The 22,481-nt window shown below is 40.1% G+C and overlaps 2 protein-coding genes across 5 annotated transcripts in view; one reads left to right on the forward strand and one right to left on the reverse strand.

The window, feature by feature from the left end:
- Window positions 1-3,203: 3,203 nt before the first annotated feature.
- Window positions 3,204-9,301, reverse strand: LOC121331545 (arg8-vasotocin receptor-like). Of its 2 annotated transcripts, XM_041396075.1 has the most exons (3): window positions 8,611-9,301; window positions 8,226-8,463; window positions 3,204-7,183 (listed from the first exon to the last, which is right to left on the reverse strand). In XM_041396075.1, exons 1-3 carry the CDS (start codon window positions 9,139-9,141, stop codon window positions 6,984-6,986), a joined length of 969 nt encoding a protein of 322 aa, XP_041252009.1. In that variant the 5' UTR covers window positions 9,142-9,301; the 3' UTR covers window positions 3,204-6,983. The 2 variants fall into 2 exon arrangements, with proteins under 2 accessions (XP_041252009.1, XP_041252008.1); XM_041396074.1 differs by having other exon boundaries at window positions 3,214-7,183; window positions 8,226-9,301.
- Window positions 9,302-21,622: 12,321 nt separating this feature from the next.
- Window positions 21,623-22,481, forward strand: part of PNPLA8 (patatin like phospholipase domain containing 8) — a 34,216-nt gene continuing 33,357 nt past the window's right edge. Inside the window, exon 1 of one of the 3 annotated variants that reach the window (XM_041396077.1) lies at window positions 21,623-21,759. The gene's annotated coding sequence lies outside the window, so the exon portion shown is untranslated. The other 2 variants (XM_041396079.1, XM_041396076.1) reach the window with 2 other exon arrangements.

The raw sequence follows: 22,481 nt of genomic DNA on the forward strand, positions 1-22,481 counted from the left end.
GGTGTGTTCATGCCCAGCTGGATACTCAATACATTGTTTCATGACACCAAAAAAGCACAGACAGTACCTATGGATATGCTTGTGCTAGTGCCTTCTGTATGGACATGCACCTGAGATGCTCCTTGATCACTTTGCCTGTTTGTGTTCATATTTCCATGGGCAGACAGCCTTGTTAATAATACAAATGGTCCAGTTCTGATCATCTGTTGTCACCACTGTTCACAATAAACACAGAGTGCTTCACCTTTACAGTATGCAACATTAGTGCATGTGCATTCTTAGTGGCACCTTACTTCTGCTTGGGGAGCATTTGAGAGGGAAATTTCCTAAAAACTGTGTACAGAACATGCTGGGCATGCTTCATCCATGATCTACAGGAGCAGCTGCAGAGCAGTCCTGTGGCAGATTTGGGGGGTTAACCTAGTGAATTATCCACTTGCATGCTAAAATTCCAGCAGGAGTGAGGTAGAGATCAGTCTCTTTTCTGAGGTAACAAGTGACAGGACCAGACTAAATGGCCTCAAATTGTGTCAGGGAAGGCTTAGATTAGATATTAGAAAAAAGCTTCTTTACTGGAAGAGTCGTCAGGCATTGCAAGAGGCTGCAAACGGCAGTGGTGGAATCACCACCCTTGCAAGGGTTTAAAAGGCATGTGAATGTGGCACTTGAGAATAAAGTTTACTGGTGAACATGGTGGTGCCAGATTAATGTTTGAACTTGATGGTTGTGGTAGTCTTTTCCAACCTTAATGATTCTATGAATCTATGAGTCCAGAGCTCTAAGCGTTCAACTTGCCATGCTATCATTCCTTTGATACAATTTACATGTAAGGATCACACAATCCAGCATTAATTCTTTGTGTGAATGCAAACAAAAGAAACCCCAAATGCTACAATAATGTTTTTAACCTCATCTTTCAAAGCAAATGCATTGAATTCCAAGATTCAGTACTCACAGTTGCTGAGCTAAAAAATAACTTATTTTCTGAGGATTTTCGTATATATTTTTTTGGAAGAGATAGTTACAGATAAACCATTACCATCTCAGAACATGAGTCTTGTCAAGAAAGGATCAGGAATATGAATCACATTCCCAGTAGACTGTAATTTGTATTAAATGTACCAATAGGCAGTGCATTCAAATCATGACTCTGCCTGCCAGAAGCCTTGTATTCTCCATTAAAAAGTACAATTTTTCCCATCAGTAAGTCAAAAGCTGGAATTACTCAGCATTAAATCATTTGAGGCCAAACATCTATCAACACATTTAGAGACATGGGCAAATATTTCCAATGCACTGTGATAGATGGCAGATAATTTGCTCCTAGTATCTCTTCAAAGGTCTTGGTAGAGACAATAACTGAACCCATGAATAAGCTAAGGAATACAAGAACAGCAACTTAAAGTAAAAATTTTGGTTTAATATCCAAGTAAATGTATAAACATGAATCAAATTTGTAATGTTTTCTACCAAAATTCATCTTAAGGTAGTTTCATGGAATTCAATGCACAGCAATAATATTGGAACTAAAAAAATTGTCTTTATCCTTGTAGCTAAATAAAATAGCAGCATCATATATAAAATGTACATTTCTGATTGAAATAATGGTTCTCATATTTTAGCTTCATAACTGGTCTACACATGTCACACTGTCCTAAATTTGTTTTCTTTGAAAACTTATTGTAGGATATATGATGATTTCATTTAAATAGTAGTTATGATGGTGATGATCATGATGATCATTTCTACCATGATGATGGAAATGGTAAGAGTGATGACAAGAAATCACATCTTTCTTGGGTCTTATTATTTGTTACTACATTGATTGTCTTGAAAAGTGGTTGCTGGCATGTAAGGAGAAATCTTTCTAGTTATATCCACCTCCCCAGCCATAATTTCCAGAGATTTTCAAGTTCAAATGTTTTTGTTTGGCATTTTTTAAAACTTCTTCTCTAGATGGCAATGTAATGTTTCCTCCACAAAGTCCTACTGATTCCTGCATTGTTAGCACAGAATTCAGAAGATTTGTAGCTAAAATCCAGGTAACACACAATTTTAACAATTTTTGGTACACTAAAATGGATGTAAGAAACACAAATTCAAAATCCTGAAGATTGTTAAAAGTGTAAGACATGATATAAAAAAGCTCCTGATGAATACAATAGCACTTTAATGGGTTTGCACTGTATCCCTAGGACAACATTTGGATGGAAAGACAAGAAGCCTTTGCTTGGAGTTTCATTGCCCCCAAAGTTCATTATGGAGATGGATGATATACCTCAGTTAAATTAGTTCCTACAGCCTACTGGCAGAAATCGTATGCTTTGGTCTGCTGCACTGGGGAAAGGATGTGGCTAGTTAGTTTCACTCAAAGTCTGTTTTTTCTTTGGCTCCTAAAGAGTGAAGTTCAAATTAATAACAATTTTTTGGAGGGCTTGTAAAAATGCCCACAATCTGCCCCCTTAATGAGATGACCTTCAGAAAGTCCTCAAGTGGTAATCACAGGAGCGTCATATTAACCCAGGGAAAAGACACAGCTTCTGTCCTTTTGTTTCAGACAGGCAAAGTGAAGATTTAACCTCGGCTACCTTAGCAACAGATTAAGGCAGGTAGAGTTTGGGAAATATTTTGCAGATCATGAAGTTCTACCAGGGACCAGGAGAGCAGAGAGGGACCTGTTGCTGGGCACACATACGGCTGAAGAAGGTACAATTTGGAATGGCACTCAGAGTTTTGATCTGGTAAGATAGATTACATCAGTTTTTATTTCTGGTTTTCTAACAGCATTACTTCCTTTCAATTCAAATCTATATAGATCAGCTATGGATCATCATAAATAGATCCTCAGAAGAGAATAAATTATTTGTGGCTGCATTACTACAAGTAACACAATTCCTATTTGAACTGTTTGCAATCCTGTTTTACTGCTGTATGAACAAACTGTTTCATAATCATGGATGTTTCCTGCAGATAGGCAGAGCATTCAGGCCCAAATCTCTACCTTGTGAAGTCAGAAAACAACTCTCTTCTTTTTTTTTTTTTTTTCCCCTGCTCTATGGAATCCAACCCAAAGAGAATTTTCCTAAATGAACTGATTAGCTAGGTCATCCCTCTCTGCCTTTGCCAGTTCATGACACCCTTAAGCCAAAAGCAGCTAACATTCACAACCTCTTGAGGATACTTTTGTCCTGGTCATGTGTTTGACAAATAGAGATTACAGCTATGTTTGGGTCACAGAATAAACCCTGCCAGTTCCAACTTGTGTCTCCATATCACTCTGCCAGTCCTCCCCCAACAACACAGACAGAGGAGAGGTTTATTCAACTCAATAACCGGTTTCTCTTGTGAGAACTAAATGATCAAAGTGAAATTGTCAGGACATTACTTGGGCACAATCTTTAAAATTCCTCAGCATTATTTCATTGCAAGATTAAAAAGATTATCATGCACCACTTCTATCTTCAGTATTCACCATTTACAAGAATGTCAACTAGGACTGGCTATGAAAATACAGAAGCAGTTCTGTAGAATAAAAAAAATTATCAAAATATATTGTTAAGAATGCAAAACACGTTGGGATTTTCTTTTCATACTGCTAGGTTGTTTTTGTAGTTTCTTTTTCCTATAATAAATCTATACAGAACCAATAGATTACATTGTCTTTCATCTTTCTTATCTCTACTGCAAAATATAAACTACTAATTTTTAAGCAAGAATCTAATTCCTTTTAGTGAACTGTGCCTTTCCCAAGTAGTAACAAAACCATGGAAAGTGAAAAAAAAAAATCCCCACCCAGATAACCAGAAAGCATGTCACAGTGCCAGCATCAACAACATAGTAATTCATTTCAGGACTGGGAACAGTAGGGGTTTTTTTACTCAGAATTTATTTGTGTGAGAAAACAGAACCTAGGCTTTGATGGGAAAGGCTTTCATCTGATAACTGGATTTTTTTCCATTTTTATGGGCTTCCACAGTGCTCCTGGGGACTCATATGTTTCAGTTACTGACTCTCCCATATGGATTAAACACCTTGGCCAGACTACAGTGTTGTGCCAAAGTCAACCCTCTCTCTTAATGAGATACTGCAATACCTGTTGGAAATCTAAGTGTAGTGAATTGAAAAATATACAGTTCAGATGAAGATTCAAAATAGAAAGAAAAAAAAGGGCACAAGATGTTCAAACAACAACTTCCAAGAGCACTGATGGATAAATTTACAAAGAGGAAAAATTTTATTTTTAAATGTAGGGGGTTTTTTTGAGAAATAAGATAAGTCCTGAAAGGGGTACATTATTTTAAAAAATAAAATGTAAAGGAAAAAATTTACACAAATGAATTTCCCATCATTTGAAAATGAGTTTTGATGGAAAAACAGTGGACCTGAACAAAACCCCCACTGAGACTGTTAGTCAGTGCTACCCATGGGGTAGGCAGGGCAGGGCATGTGGGATAAGGATGTACATTTGTAAAATGCAGCCCACTTCATTTTCCTAAGAGAAAAATCAGGAATTCCTGTGTTCAAACACCTCCTAACAGACTGAAACAAAAAGTATGCTTAGCCTGTAGTTTGCACCATAGTACAGTAAACTTTAATTTTCTTTTTAAGAGCAGGACTGATGTCAGGGGAAGGAAAATTAAAAAATCAGAAAGGAAGCACTTGAGAGACAAAAATATAAGAATCTTGAACATTACAGATGGTGAAAAATCATCACTGAACTTAAGAAGTTCTGATATTTCATCCACTACATGATTAAAATATCTGAGATAGAGACAGTTAGCATTTCTCTCAGACTTTTAATGAACACATTGAGGTACTGTTATTTGCAAAATCCAAATTATTTATAGGGCCAGTAACAAATATATCAGCAATGCACAAATGTAAGTAGTAGAAGTTATACATTTAAAGTTCTACCAGAGATCAGATCAGGTGGTGTCAAATGGCACAATGACTCCACTGTGCTGTCTGAACAGAACTGTGACTTCCATGAGTTCTGGACCTGGATGACTCTCTGCACATGATCTGAATGCTTGTTTTCTTTGCAAATTAAAGCCTTTTGAGTTTTGCTGCTAATACAGTAGTGCAGTGACACAGGTGATTCCTTGAAGCATTTCTGTTAACAGTTCCTTTCAAGTCTGCATATTATACTGTGCAACTAACTACAATCAAAGGAAATGGGGGAAAAAAAAACCAAAAAACCAAAAATGCCACCATTAACGATTAGATTAGGTCATAAGGGAAAATTTCACTAAGAGCTAATTGACTGAAAGTCTTAGAAAGTCAGTGAGTGGCTGTATCAATACCCTATCAATAGAATGGATTGTATCCTGGATATTCTTACCCCCGGATCAGGACATTCACTTGAGTTACAGATTTGCTCTAACAGGGAATTTTTTGGTGGGGTAGAATTATTAACTACTAATTAAAGGGAGAGGGGAATAAACCAGTAAAAAAACCCTACCAGCTGTAATTATAGTAAGACACTTCATACAAACGCTTCCCATTCCTGCCTGGCTCTGGTATTACCTTCACCCACCTTCTTCCTCTTCCTAACAGCTGGAGACCTGTGCTTGTCAGCTGGGCTGGGCACTAGCTTTTCCCACTATAAAGAACAGCAATATTTGGTTCTTGCCCTTATCTTGTCTAATTATACAGAGAATAGAATCATAGGATATGCAGCCATTTCAGCATAAATACACCTGAAGCAGAACTATTCACTGTACAGCAGAATTTCTCACTATGTGATCAGTGTTTAGTTTAAATCAATATTTCTTTGACTACAATTTAAAGACTATTAAAACCCCACAATTTTATAGCTTTTCTACTGATATTTGAGACTGCTAGCACTCAGAAAACTGAAATGTGATGAAACACAGTATAATGTAGACAGATTACACATCACCAGATGTAAGTGCCACAAAGAGTCTCTGGGAATGCAGATCCCTTCTCACCTGAAAGAACCTTGCTGATACTCCTTCCATATTCCTCTGATCAGACATTGAAAGGAAATAAGTAGCTACATCCATACAACACCCACACACCAGCAATCAAATGGCATTTGAAATAAAGATATGCAGATTTATTTTTACAGCAAAGGGAAATATTTGAATTTGAACCTAAAGGGATACTAAGGAATAGAATAATTGGTTCTCTGCCAACAAATCCCATGCTAGAACAAATGGGTCTGAATGCCAAATGAAAGCATCCACTTTTATTTAGAGTATGTATATGTGTGGGTATGGGGTGTACACAGGTGTCCAGTTAACTGCTTACACATCAGGAAATGCATGGAAAATCAAATCCCATGGAGTGAAGACAAAAAACCTGAACTGCTGCTATGCTGCTGATACCTGCAAGCCACAATGGAATTTGAAACTAAAGTAGGGGTTCAATGTCACAAACACACCAAATTCTTTTATTTTTTAAATTATATTAAGCTCCTTGGCACTTTATAAATGTACATAAAGAGTTCATTTAAACCACGTGCTAGTAAGAGCTGGCAAAAGCTTTTTCTGACTTTGTGCTGCCTTCTCAAGATTTGTCACTGTCCTTCAATTACACCAGAATGATGAACAATTCATAGTTCACTCTGAAAACATATTCAAATTTAATTAGATCAGGTTTCTATTCAATTATGGTTCAATTTGTTGGACCAGGTAGTAATAAAATTTTACTACTTAGAAATCCAGAATCACAGATGGGGAAGTACTTTAGGACACAAAATATCTAAGATACTTTTATGTATCTTTGTCAATCTTTACAGGAATTCAATCACCACAAGACAGTGGTGATTGAAGCACTGAGTCAGGCTTGCACAGCACAGAAACTTCCTGAATATGCTGCAGAACTGCAGAGAAACATATTTTTACAGCAAAAAAACAATTTTTCAGCTTCCTTATCCACAAAACTAGGGACGATAGTAAAATATCAATATGTCTTGTGAACAGGGGGAATGTGACAAAACAACAAAAAGCTCTCAGCATTTATGCAGAAGTACTGTTATCCTCAGGGTCTCTGTCTGCGAGATGAATGCTCCCCGTGAACACGGACTCCTCTTGAGCCGAGGTACTCTCCAGCTGCTTATTTGTGCAATATGGAATCTGGCCACAGAAATACATGTAAATCCATGGGTTGGCACAACTATTTAGATTGCCAAGGAGCATTATAATGGTGAATGCCGAACCTAGAACAAAACAGTTAAAGGAATAAGAGACGAATTAAAGCACTCTTATGAATATAAGGCACATTTTCACAGGCTGCTGCTTTCTGTTGTATCTATTCATATGTTAAAACCAATCCAATAGTAGGAAATTCCCATATCAATGCAATTTGCAATTGCTGAATGTATAAAGCAGACTTTGTTGTATGCATTCAGAGATAAATAGTTTCATATAGCTCTTTTTGGAAGTAGTTGCATTAATTTTAAAAGAAATTACTAAGCTGCTAAACAGATACAAATAAATACAGGTATATATTTTTACATAAAGGTATGTAGAATAAAATCAAATTCACACTGACAGGAGGAATTCTTAAAGTTCAGAAACTACCATTTTTATCAGGCAGGACTATTATATTGTCTTCTCTTTTTTTTTTCCTCTTTATTTAGAATAGGTGATTTAAAGACACATATAGAGTCTGCCTTTCACAAAGAGGCAATAGTATAAATTTGTTTACAACATGGTGTTTGATAACTCTCTCAAGCTTGCTTTTTTGATTTATAAACATGCTGGCTGACAACTTTTGGTTGTTTCATAGTTTACTACAGAGATTTCATCAATACGATTTCAATAGTAAAAAAAATCAGATGTCTTACAACACCACTGCTCTACCCAGTAAATAAGAAATAATTTCATTACTTTGAATAGTCAATTGCTTCTTTTCACCTGAAGAACCCAAAACACTGCTGCTACAACACATACAACCTCTAAAAGTCTGAGGCTTTGCTGAAGCACATGATACTTTTCACCATGCTGTTAGTGAATCTTTAAATGGTTAATCACTCAAGACACACACATAAAACAGACACATGATGTTTTGATCACATAACACGAGAAGCTCCCTGTACCTAATTAAACACAGGAGATAATCAATCCAGGTATTTATTTTTAATCCTCCCCAAAAGACCACATGTAACCTTTACACAGAAGCAAAATGCAAACAAAAAGCACTCGACAGCAGTTGCTAGCCTGCTCTGCAGCTGTGGCTGAGGAGGGAGAGCATCTTACCTTCGGTCAGGATGCTGGGGAACCACACGGACCACAGCTGGGCAATGAAGAAAGGTGACCAGCAGAGAACGTAGGCAACAACTGTCACCACTGTCATTTTTACTGTCTTGATCATAGCCTTTGAAATACAGTTCACACTGCTTGCTCGGGATGGCAGGACTTGATTCTGATTTGTTGCTTCACATTCATTCTGCTTTTTCACATTTATATTTCTTCTGATTATTTTGCAAATCTTGACCTGGCATGTGATAAGGATTGCTGAGGGAATGAAGAATATAACTACAAAAATCCAAGTCACATATGCCCTTGGGCCCCAAGGCTGAATAAATTCACCCCAACATTCAAATACACCTGGAGATATTTCAGTCTTAGAAAAGATAAATACCTGTGGTAGGCTAAGAATCAGTGCTATAGACCAGCTGCTGCATATGGGGATGTTCCAGAGAGCTCTCTTCTTCTGGAAAGTGACCATAGGGTAGCAAACAGCTTGATATCTGTCCACTGTCATGACCACTATCATATAAGTAGAGGCAAACATGCCCAGCAATTGTAGATACTTGATAATTCTGCACAAGAAATCTGGCCCTATGAAAACATCTGTAATATCCCATATGAGTTGAGGCAGCACTTGGAAAAAGGCTACCACTAAGTCAGCAACGCTGAGGTGAAGCATGAACACATACATCCTAGAAAGCTTCTTTCTTCTTCTCCACAGCACCAGTATGAGAATGAAATTGCCCACAGACGCTGTCAGAAATATGACCCCCAGTACAGCAATCTCTACTTGTGCTAATTGCTCATCTCTTTCTGGTCTTCCAATAGGATCTGACTGATTTGTTAAACTCAGGAATCTGTGAGGAGGAGAACTCTCGGTCTGACGTGTGTTATCCTGCATAGGAAATGAAAAATTCTTCATAATGCACAGAAGCTACTCACAGTAGCTGCCACTTGCGACTGAGGTTGACAGCTATGAAGCACCGGCTGGCAAACAAACCAGCCTGGGTTCGAGTTTCAGGATATCTTCAAGCAAATCTTCCTGCTCATGCGAACTAAAGCAGTGGGACTTGGATTGTGATAAAATTCTGCCTCTTGCTGGCATGCAAAAAGGCTTTATATAGGCTCCCAGCAGACAGAGACTTATGTAACTGCAGAGCCCTCGGGTAGGCTGCAGGGACAGCAGCCAATGGCAGACCGAGCCACACAACTGGGGGAAATATATAAATAAAAGGCAAACTTCAGAGACTCAGTGTGACTCAATTACTCACTTCAGTCAAAACCCGAACTTGGAAATAGCTGTGGCCAGACTCGTACTCAAATGACCTTACTCAGGAGAGTTCTTGCAAAAATTTTTCTACGCAAACCAGAGGAGTGCACTTTAGGAGAAGCAGGAGGAAGGTTTATATGTAGCCCAGAGAAAGAAATGCATTTTTCCATAGCCCTTTTTTTCCTTCGTCTCTTTTTTGGAGTCACCTGGTTCTAAAATAAAAAGAAAAATATTTGTACTGCCCTAAAAATATTTTTTTGTTTTCAAAACAGGGTCAAGACTTAGAGGTTTTTTCTCAGCAAAATGAAAAATAACACATGCGAAATAAATTATTGGGATTGTGGGTCTACTGAGAATTTAATTAAAAAAAAAAAAAGTGAAAATTCAGTGGCAAATCCAACTGAGGAAACGGTCTCTTATGATGAAACAATACCAAAAAGTCTTATTCTATTATAGTGCTAAAGTCTGTGAGATAATTTTTCAGTATCTAAAACCTTTCATTTTTGTAAATACAAATTGTATCATGAACACAGGAAATTCATTGTTCTTCAACTTTCCCATATGACTTTTGCATAAAGTTTGTGGCAGATAAGAATAGAAAATTTCAACTGATTTCTTTTATCTCTTAGCCTGCTCTCTTAATCACAAAAGAGAGAGATTAAATAAAATTGATCAGTTTAATATGAAAAATAAAATATAAAAAGATATTTGTATGCAATCTTACTTGAAGCTAGGGCACTCATATCCTTCTGGTTACAGTCAGGACACTGGTAGTTTGAAGTCTTTCTGAGGAGCAAACCAGTAAGGTGAAAAGCAATATCCATGCTGCATATATAGTACATAATACTGAACCTAAGCTGATTAATCACTGTGATCACAATTATATTATAAGAACAGCTCAGGAAGCTCACAGACAGACTACCACTTCTATGCTACTAAAGGTTTTCATGTACCGAACAGATGAAGGGCAAAATTCATAAAGAGGATGCTGTAGTAGACTACAAAAGTTTGGAAAACCTACATGGCCCCTTTGCTCTCCCTCTTTCCCCCTTATCTGCCACCATGCAATGGATGTTAATAGCTCATGGCTGTGAGAACAGACAACAGAGAAGCTGAAGAATCTCAGGAAACTTTTCCACTGACAGCAGCTGTAAGTATCCATTATCTAGACTTGGCTCAACACTGCTGCAGCTGCCTGAGTCTACAAAAGATTTCTTTAAGATTGTGTTGCAAAGACTATGAATCACAACAACTTAATCTAATATACCTGATATTTGTTTCCTAAATTAAGGCCTATTCATAGGAAACTTGGATTCCTGAGGTTGTTTCCTTTTAGTTCCCCCCCTCCCCCCCCCCCCCCCCCCGCCCCCCCCCCACCCCCACACAATAGGACTCAATTAGTGGGAAATTGGCATAGCAAGACCATAAGGGAAAAAATGGGTTTACCTTAACCCTCACTCTCCCTTCACCCAGCAACTTGCAGAAGAGTAACTGCCTTGACCACAAACAATAAACCCCTGGAAATGCTCCTGATGGCAAACACTGCGCTGCAGAGCAGCTGGGCTGATCTCAGGTTCTGTCTTTTGATGGAGACTAAGTTTCAGATGTGTGCTTCAAAATCATTTGCCTTGACCACCTTCACTCCACAACTTAACAAAAAGCCAAGTGGGATTTTTATTCTTCCAGCAAGATATGATGTAAGCATATATATCTCTGCAGAGCTAGGATTAAGTGGGTTGAAACAGGAACATGTTGAAGAGAATATTAAGAAGAATATTGTCTTCTTTGTATGGAAGACAAACATAATATAAATTTATGTTTGTCTTCCATGCCAGTTTGGGGTCTGGCATGGAAGACAAACATAAATTTATATTCATTATTATATTTCAATATCAAGAAATTATAAGAAAGAAGCTCAGTATATGCAACAGAAGTCAATTCTAGGATACTGTTGGAAGACTAACCAGAATATCATACCTATTTGTCTGATTTTTCACAATACATAAGGTATGGATAGACACATATTTCAGGCAAAATGTTTTATCAGCTATTCCTAGAATGGTCCAACAAGATCCCTGGGAACACACAACTCTTCCTCTACACATGCACGCAGCACACAGTGTCTGGGCAACAGCCCAGGTCAGATCCAGATGTGGACACAGGCTAAAGGGCAAGCACACTGTGAAACAAGTAGGCTTCTCTATGTTTATTAAAAGGGTGGTGGCCCTCCTTGTACAAATTGTCCTAGTGATGTAAGACTCTATTCCATCTTGCATATAATCAGTCCAATATATGTTAATGGTTTCATAACTTTATAATTGTTCCCTTTCAGTCTTTTTCATCCATGCAAGCAGATAGTCAGGATAATGTTAAATTGAAATTTAATCCACTCTGGGAATATAACTTGCTGAGAAAAGAAAATTGCGATAACTGATGAAAAGGTTCAAGCAGCCTTAGTTGTTCTTTTATGACTATATTGTCCTCCCATTGCCCAGCTTTGCTTCATTACAAACTGTATCTGTCCAAGTTAAATTATTTTCCTAAATTATTTTAATTAACTTCTGCTGAACTTCTCAGTGTGGACTGTCATCTAATGTTTGTCAGTTAGCTAAAGGGAGAGATTCAGCTCACAGATTAAGACTCCAATTTAGCTATCTGCTCTGAATTTCAGAATCACACAGCTGCTCAACACAGGGACAACGCTGAATTCAGACCACTTTACCCAGGGTTTGTCCAGTCAAAGTTGAAAGCCACCAAGAGCTGAGAATCCCAAACCTCCCTAGCTAACTGGTTACAAATGTCTATTTTCATTGCAAGAAAAAGCTTTCCTTATGTGTCATCAGACCCTCCCCTTATTCAGGCCACCTTCTCTTGTTCTTCTGGCACGACTTAAGTAAAAACCTGGCTCGGACCTCTTGTCACCATCCTCCTAGGTACTGCACAGGCACTATTAGTGCCTCTGAAGCTGTCTCTCCTCCTGGCTGCACAAGCTACATTGACAGCATTATGGAAAATGTTGTAGTCAAGGAGTTAGTGATCTTGAAGAGTACGTGTCCATTCTACTGAGCCTTGTACTTAAAGGGTGTGTTGACAGCGGTGAATATTTTGAATTAGATGACATCCCAGCCTGTCAGGAGAAAATACACGTGATTGCCACACAAAAGAAAAGCTCCACATTTTGAAAAGAAGGTGGAATCCCTCCACAGATGGCATCTGTGCTGGGGAAGATCCATGTAATGTCTGTCAGATGCTGCACAAAAATGGAGTTCCCAGCATTGGAAGAGACCTAAGATTTCCTCATTACCATATTGCTGGGGTTTAGCCTACTTTAAGAAAACAGCTACTTTATTGCCCTCTTTATTGTTGTACCCCCTGGTGCAGAGCACAAGCCCAGCTCACTCAGCCTCTCTCACTAGGCTACATTTTCCAGCCCTCTGATGATCTTCACAGTGCTATGCTGAGCCCACTCATGCTCATCAACACCTCTCCTGTGCAGGGGCTCCAGAGGAAATATTCCATGTGTGGTGAGTGGGGAGTGCTCAGCTGGTGGGGAATAAACACTTCCCATGAATTCCACGTGACTTGTGTGTGTGTCAAGTCCCATCACAATCTTTGCCTTCCAAAAACTGCATTAATTGCTGTGCATTGCAGATTTTTTTGCCAAACCAGGTAAGGAATATATGTGGAAGCAGAAATATATGCATTTTAGGGTTAAATGCCTTCAACCAGTTTCTAAAACCCGGAAACTGTTTATTTTTTGACAGACATTACTTATTAAATACAACTTGTGAAGGAAGAGGTTTGCAGTCTTTTACTTTGGAATGGATAAGCGAGTTCTAAAATGCTCCTATTTAAGAAAAAAACAAATGGGAAATATTGCTGTCTGCTTTTGATGTAAGAAACCCAGGTCTGCCTCTTTTCTCAGAGAGATTCTTCAGATGTGAAGAGCTAGTAGATTATTGTTAGTGCACTTGACTAGCCATGAAAACCAACTAATTAAGAAAAACAAATTTTTGCATGAGTTGCTTAGGATTTTAGAGAAATCAAAAATTATTTCCTTACTGCTGATGTGATTCTATTTACATTCAAATATTAAAATGTACAAACAGCTTCCACAGGCCCTATAGGGAGGAAAGGACTAGAATGTGCAGTAAAAGACTCAGTTACCAAGAAGATGATAGAAACATTTAATTCTTAATACCTTTTTGCATAAAATACTTACTTAGTAATATATTCTAAGGTAGATAAAAGGAGTCACCATAGTAATTGTCTTATTGATAGGGACTACATTTGAGGAGATGTATTAAGTAATGTAAATACATATCAGTAGCATGAAATTTTACGAGAACTGCTTTATGAGAACTTGCACTACTTATGGAAGTAGTGCAATGCATTGCAAATGGATTCTTTCCTACAGGAGATTAGTCAAAGTTACACATGAATACTATTCAACACTTAGCCTGTAGCACAGATGCATTTACAGTAAGGGAGGTCCATATTTTCCACTAAAGTAATACTGCTTATTTCCAGAACCTGACAGATAAACTACTTTGTTGTAAGCCTTTTTTAATGAACTAAAACTACATACACCTTAATAATACTGTACAATCTCCTACAGTTCTGGATTGTTAAAAAAAAAAAAAATCCCACCATTAGTACAGCAGTTATTTTAATATACAAGGTTCTTTGGACCCGGCTTCAAAAAGTCCAATTATATAGTTAAAAAGTTACATCTAAAGGAAATATGCCAAGAGAAGACAGAGACAAATACATCACAGACTATTACAGACAGCATATAATGAGTCATGCAGTGTAGGCAGCTACCAATGCCATTGTCACCACACAAGGAGACACAAAATGACAAATAGCATCAATAACTTTATTCCTAATAAAGAGTTAAGCTTTGATTCAGACAAAAACATGTCTGTTCAGGAAGGAGAACTCTTAAGTGAAGCCAAAAGATTACTAGAAAATGTCAGGACAACCCAAAACCTCATCCATTTCCAGTCAAGATGAACTAGACACCACCCTTACCTTTTCCTATTCATATCATAATGAACACAGGACAGCATTTTCTCCTGCTAGCCCTGTTTATACACCAAAAGAGAACTGTGCACATCTCTGTTTGGTGTACATGTGTTATGTGCGTGTAAATGCTGCTCTCCTGCACGCATGTGACCTGGATGTCTTTCACATTATAAGGAACTATGTTCATTTCCCAAATGAGTAAATTAACTGTGTATTTAAAGGAAAAGGGTACTGCTTTAGTAAGATTAAAGGCTACGTCAAATCAAATGCAGGTCTATACAGCCTTAGAATGTAAGACTGCAACACATCAAACAATTATACTTACTGTTAGGCAATATTTTGGAACAAGACCTTTCTAAATTGAGTGCATCCTCCAGTAGGAATTAGTCACAGGCATGAAAGTCAGAGGGGAAAAAAATGTCTATGGGCCCCCTGTGACTTGTAACTAGGCATGTCCCAGATACTCACCACAAAACAGTACCACTAACTACGTAGAGTACTACGTGCCTCTTTTTAATCCCTACAGAGATTACGTCTGAAACAATAACTTTTTAACCTGTTTTAGTAAGAACTTTATTATTCGCTATTGCCAACCTCATTCTTCAGGTAAGTTTCTGATTTTACAGCTGTTACTGACAGCAGTGAGTGAGGGTGCTACTGGGTCCAAAGCCTGGAACCAGTTTGCTTAATTCATGTTATTATTATGGTGCTAGAATTATCTTCCACAATTTGTAAGCCATTCTCTAAGAAATGCTTCTTTCCTATTGCTGCTATAAAATTTCATGCAACTTTAATAAAGTGTTTACCCATAGAGTACAGAGCTTTTACTCTTTCTTGTACAACTTCCATCAGGCTATTTTAAGACAGAAATAAATCATTATAAATCAGTTACATAGGCTTCTGCCAAAAACTGTCTTTTTCATTTGCAGTATTCCAGACAGTCTGGGTTCTCTGTTAGGATGTTAAATGGCCTGATAGCTCACCTGCCACCAGGGTCGTGGAAAACAACTGACAGAAAAGGAGCTTCACCAAGGCTGGTCAGAGTGAAGAAAAATGGGGAAATAATGCGTAACTTTAGGAGAACTATGATGAACTGGTTTTGATGAAGAATTACAAAGCACTTTTTCCACAGACGAGAATTAAAAACAGAGCTTTTTATTAACGGGAAAAATGCTAAGATGGTACCTAGTACAATACTGAGAGGTCCAGATCAACGTCAATAATTTAATTAAAAGACAATGTAAATAAAAATGACAGTCGGTCTCTCCAGCAATTCTGAGTAAGCAGTTGCAAACACTATGGACAGTGAATTAACACCAGCAGACATAAAGAGATTCTGCATTTTTATCTCCTTCCATTTACACAAAAAAATCTTGGGTGACACTCATACAATCATACACTGAACCAGATGCTGCAGTAACAAAATTAATATCTATCACTTATTGAGTGATGAAAGGTAACAGAATGACTCTAATGATAATCACAGGGGGCTGAAGAGGAATTTATAATATGACCTCTAACACAAGTTGAATTTTAAATTCTAAGTAATCAACTACATTATTAATATCTAGTTTATAATTATTGATTGACACACTCTTGTTTTGGCAGATAGATTTCTAGAATGCACAAAAGGGCAGAGACCATCAGCTATGAGCAGTGCAGACACAGGAAATCAAGCACTGAGGAAGAAAGACAAGGTGGGATTTGGTGGGATTTTTTACAGTCTAGTACTGTGTATGCACATCACAATTAGCTAGAAGAACAGACATTTCAGAGTGAGATTCAGAAACCTGGGGATTCTGACCGTTCTTTTTTGAAGGATGTATCTGGGAGAGGAAGGGAATAACAATCCAAAATATTCACTGGCTTCTAGGTGAACTGATTACATAATGTTTGGTACACTATAATACTCTTTGAAGAGAATTGCCCCCTTAGCAAACATGTTACTTCCACATTATTGTCTAAGATTCAATGACAATAAGGAGCAAATAAGCCCAATTACTTTGGGTAACTGAAGCAAGGCAAAGACACTAAGCAGCTGCAATCTAAGTCTTACATCATTTGCTCTTTGGATTTACAGAAGACAATTTCACAATGATGTGACTACCTGGCAAGGACAGTTCTTTTTGAAAGTTTCTCTTTTATTTGAGTTGTTTAACCCTTTCTAAGGCTCCTAGAATTTTTAGCTCTTTGACAAGAGCAAAGTATTGAAGGGAAGTAACAGCTAAAAAAGCAATATGAAAATAATGCAGAAAAATTCCACTTGATTATTTTCAGTGTTTGTGCCAAAAACCACATCCAAATGAAAGGTTGCAGAAAGATCCATGCTGTTCAATCATCTTAATTCTTATTACTCTCAGAGTTTTCAGTGAATATTCATTCAAGTTGGAAATTAATTATTCAATATTCTATCCCTGAAAACAATGAAATATTTTCCCATTTTTGTCTGCCATCTAGTGTTAAGAGGCAGAATACTTGTGTTAGCAAAGCCTAAAATATTTGCTAGCACTACACAGCTTCTGTCCATGTCACATTATGCTGATGAAAATACAAAACAGTGTTTTCCCTGCACTATTATGAGCAGAATACTGCTCTTCCAATATATGTTAACTTGTCACAGTGCCTTGAAATACATGGGTTTCTTTAAAATTTGTTTGAGTCTCTTAGGTGATAGTTCTGTATTTTCAGAATAGCATCCATAATCAATATGACAAGTAAAAATAAACTAATGTTATATATAAAAATGCTATTCATATAATAGCTTTTTATGAAACATACAGTGAGAATATGTGCAAAACTATTTTCTCAGAATAAAAACTTCTACATTTCATAGATCAAGAGTGAGAATTGTAGACAGACAAATTTTGGAACCATTATTTCTGGTAAATATCCAATTCTTATCAAACTGCCTCATAACCCATTATGACTTTCCCTCCAAGCAGCAGTCCAAGACAAACATACAAATATGAATGTTAGAAATAATTAATGGCACTGAAAAGTGTAGCATGCATATAAATGAACACAGCTAACTCACCTGAATTATTGCACCACAATATTTTGGCTATAACATGACAAAATCACGTACACCAAAGAGGTAGAAAGAACTCTCTTTCTTTAAAACAGGAAGGTTCACCACAGCTGAAGTGCAACTTGATTTACTAGTTTTCACCCTACCTACAAACACATGTAGTAACAGGTATAATGAGAAAATGTTTTTAAAGCCTTTGTTTTTTTGAATTTAGTAACAGAGAAAGAATAAATTAAAATCAAACTCTCAGTGTTGTCCTAAACTGAAAACAATTGTGTTTCATGGGACCACTCTGAAAGAGCTTGAGTGCTGGGTATGCAACCTAATAGAGATCAACAAAAACCCATCAATAATAACAACAGATTTCTCTCTTTATATTTCCCATGAAAAGCACTGAAATGGAAGTATTTTTCAAACAGCTAATATACATCCTATTAAAAGTTAAATATATCTCAAAATCATTTAAATGAGATGATATCTATATTAGGTGAAAACAACTACAGAGTTGGCTACTGTCTGAATACCATATGTGGATTCATCTCTCTTTTATAAAAAGTAGGTATTTAGTCAAACACAATGAACTCATCTTTGACCACTAAGAGAGCTTGTAAAATTAGTCTATCTTTTAAATAAATGTGAGATAATTTCTTCTTAATGTCATGACTACAGTAAAGAGAATACTAAATTGTGAAAATATTTGAGAAGGTGCAGAATTTGTGCCTGGGAATACATAAATTCATCTTTTCCTGTCCAGTGTTTTTCAGCTTCTGTATTGATTCATGGTTGTTTTGAGAAGCTGATGGATCATGCACCTCTGAACATGCCAGATCAGACAGGTCTGCCCATCCTCGGGGAGAGCAATATGGCAAGAACATCCGGGTTTGTGATTGGACCAGAAATGTGAAATCCTCGAATCTCTTCCTCAGCAAAGGTGTGAATCAACACACCATTCATTGTACATATCCCAGTGGAGAGACAAATGTCTGAGCAGGCACAGGAGAGAATTTTACAATGAGATTATGGGATAAAGTGTGACTGTTTAGGAAGGACCCATATGCAGCTAAAAGGGAACAGTTGCCTCCTACCTCAAATACCTTATTTGCCAGTCCAAAAGAGAGGCAGGATGTGCCTGGGCAGGATGAAGCTTATCATGTCCAAACTTCCTTCTTAGTGAAGTTGTAGGTCTTGTTTTGCCTTAGCTTTTGTTCCTGTAAAAAAGCAAGCTACCCTGCTTAAAGCCAGCTCAGACTGTGGCTTCAGATGGGTGACTGCTTCTTAAGTCATCTGATGAAATGCAACTCAGTTCAGCACATTGGCAAAGGCACTAGAGCCCTGGAGAGCAAACACACCCAGGGAAGCTGCTTAAGCTGACACTGCTACACATTCTAAAAGTATCTGTACTGCGTTGCTCTCATAACAGTATTCAGGCTTTTACATGAAGTAACTAATACATCAAGAGGCAGTGAAACCTCCCTCCTTAACTGCATTTGGCACTTAGGGCAGACCCCACTACTGTTTGAAATATTTGGTTTAAAAATGAGCTTAAGCATACATACGGAAATCCTGTGAAAAATTAAAGAATAGTAAATAAATCTTGAAAACATGAGTATACCACCACTGGATAATGCAACCAGATTTGTATTAATCTACAAATAATGCAGGCAGACCATACCAGCAGAACAGGACAGAAGACAGCAACTCTGGAAACATTTAGTAGGGAACAGATGAGCACCTGGGTATGAACTACCACTGTACTGTGCAAAAGGATCCCAATAATACGTGGCTCGTGAGTTATTTGTGGCTACTGAGAACTTCACCAAGAAAGTGACATGAGTGTAAAATTGACATTGCATTGGGTTAATGTGACAAGGTTTTGGTGGGGAAGAGTGGAGAGTGGGACTAGAGGGGTGGCTTCTGCAAAAAAAAATCCGTTTTTTTCCCCTGTGCTGGAAGGCGTCAATTCCAGCAGGCTCCAAGATGAATCTGTCACTGGCCAAAAATGGGCCCAACAGCAATGGTGGTAGTGCTCCTGTGACAACATACTAAGAAAGGGTAAAAGCTTCTGCACAGCAGCAGCTGGGAGAGAGGGGAGAGAATATGTGAGAGGAACAATTTTGAAGGCATTTGGGTCAGTGAAGAAGGTGGGGAAGGAGATGCCCCAGGTGCTGGAGCAGAGATTCCCCTGCATATCCTGGCAGACCCCACACCAGAGCAGGCAGGTGCCGATGACCCCATGGGAAACCTGCACTGGATCGGGCTCTTGGCAGGAGCTGTGGCCCCATGGAGACAGGAGTCCACGCAGGAGCAGGTTTGCTGTCAGGACCTGTGCCCCTGCAGGAGACCCACTCTGAGCAGCCTGTTCCTGAAGGACTGATCCTGTGGAAGGAAGCCTTGCTGGAGCAGTTTGTGAGAATTGCAGCCCATGGGAAAGATTAACACTGCAGAAACTTGTGGAAGACCGTCTCCTGTGGAAGGGGCACCACACTGGAGCAGGGAAAGGATTGAGAAGTCCTCTCACTGAAGAAGGGGTGGCATAGACAGTATATGTTGAACAGACTGCAGATCCCATTCCTCATCCCCCTGCTCTGCTGTATGGGGAGCAGGGAGAGAACTTGGGAGTGACGTTGAGCCTGGAAAGAAGGGAGGGGTAGGAGGAAAGACTTGATTTTATTTCTCATTACCCTATTCTGATTTGATTGGTAATAAATTCAGCTAATTTCCATAAGCTTAGTCTGTTCTGCCCATGATGGTAAATGGTGAGTGATCTCTCTCTGTCCTTATCTCAACTTGCAGACACGCTGTTCTATTTTTTCTCCCCTGACCAGATGAAGAAGGGAGTGACAAAGTGACTTTGGTGGGCATCTGATATCTAGATAGAGATGTGGAGAATTTAACCTGTGCAATTTATAAAAAAATGCATGCTAAAAATTACAATATGTAAGGAGTATAAATTTTCCTTTGAGGAATAAAATGCAGGGCAAGAAAATTAATTTACTACTTTATTTGAGAGGAAGAACAGAAGCAGACAACTGAAATCTGAAAGTGTACGTGTGACACGACCCCCATAACCCTCATGGTAAAGCCCCCATTGTTCCACCTGGGAACAATGCTGCCTGAAGTTTCAGCAACTTTATTAAAACTGTTTCAGGCAGGCCATGCAGGCAGAAATCTCAGGGCCTGCTGCTGCTCTGAAGCCCGCCTGGGAACGACCAAGGTGCCTCATAACCCTGTCCAACCCATGAAAAACATCTGTCATCGTTCCCTAACCATCAAACAGGAGATGGGGGGAGCATATTCCCAAGGCATCTGCACTGAGGAGGTACAAAGGCAGGGTAGGGACCCTTCTCTTCCCGGCCCCTTGCTCCCAGGGACTCCCCAGGGTGTGGCATCAAGAGCCCAGTGCTGGCAGCAGCGTGGGGCACAACCTGCTCCGCTGTGCCCGACCTGAAAGCCAGACATGTCCTGGGCTGCACCGAAAGCAGCACGAAGGGAGGGGATTCTGCCCCTCTACTCGGCTTTGCTGAGACCCCACCTGCATCCAGAACTGGAGTCCTCAACATAAGAAGGACATGGACGTCTTGGAGCAGGCCCATAGGGGGGCCATGAAGGGAACCGGAGCACCCCCCCTAAAAGGGCAGGCTGAGAAAGCGAGGGCTGCTCAGCATGGAGAAGGTTGTGTGGGGACCTGAAAGCTCCTTCCAGCACCTGAAAGGGACCGACACAGGAGCCAGAGAGGACAGAAACTATAGTGACAGGACAGCGACTAATGGGCACAAACTGAAAGACGGGAAATTTAGGTCAGGTATCAGGAAGAAATTCTTCACTGTGAGGGTGGAAAAGCACCAGACCAAGTTGCTGGCCCAGGGATGTGGATGCCCTGACCCTGGCAGCGCTCAAACCGAGGCTGGATGGGGCTTTCAGCGGTCTGGTCAGCCGGGCGGCAGGCCGGGCCCGGACAATCCTGCCGGTCCGTTCCAAGCTCCAAGCGCCGCCCTCGGCAGCCCGGGGAGCGCCCACCGCCCGCCGGAGGCGCCGCCCCGCCCTCCCGCGTGCCACGCCGCACGTCGCCGCCCGCCGCGCCGCGGGTGTTGTGCCGGGCCCCGCCGGCTCCCGCCCGCTCCGCCGGGGCGGCACCGCTCGTGAGGGCGCGGCCCCTGCCTGGCGTTCGGCGGCGGCCTGGGGACAGGGGGGAGGCGGGAGCCGCTGTCCAGCAGGTACCGCCTCCAGGACGGGCCGCGTCGCCGCCGGGTCGGGCCGCATCTCCACCGTGTCGTGGGGCCATATGAGGACGGGGGGAACACGATGAGCGCGTGCCGGGCACGCGGGGCTCGCTCGCGTAATGGGAGGTGGGCCGGGGACAGCGGGGCCTGGACTCGGTGCTTGTTTACGCCGCCACTCTCGGCAGCGTTTCGGGGAAATGGCGCAAGGCAAGAACAGCGGCCGCGCCTGCCCCCGGGGCCGGAGGCGCCCCCGTGCTTATATAGCCTGGCCGGGGTTGCGGCCCGCAGCCGGCTGCGCGGCGGTCACCCGGCGGGACGGGCACGGCGCAGGCAGAGCAGACTGTAAGTAGCGATGGTGCTGCCGGGGTTTCGCCTCTGCTGTCGCTGTGAAGTCGGCCTGCTCAAGAGCTGGCCTGCGTGCCTGCCTGGCAGCCCTTCTCGGCATTTGTCACTGGCGCTGGAGAAGCCTGGAATTATTTTCGGGCAAATAATGTGTTTGCTCCTGCGGTATCCGCACGACTCTGGTGTGCTGTGTAAAACGCTGCTCCACCAGTTGCACTTTTCTTTGCAGAGTAAGGATTATATCCTGCCCTTGGCTCTTAGGATGGGCAGGTTTTGTTGAACTTTGATCAAAGCATTGGTGTCACTTCTCCCCTGTGAGGAATTCTGCTAAGGAGTGGTAATATAATGACATTTGAAACGTTGTGTCTGCACAA

Source organism: Onychostruthus taczanowskii, unplaced genomic scaffold (genome assembly GCF_017590055.1).
Source record: "Onychostruthus taczanowskii isolate IOZ18803 unplaced genomic scaffold, ASM1759005v1 scaffold125, whole genome shotgun sequence".
Taxonomy (NCBI): domain Eukaryota; kingdom Metazoa; phylum Chordata; class Aves; order Passeriformes; family Passeridae; genus Onychostruthus; species Onychostruthus taczanowskii.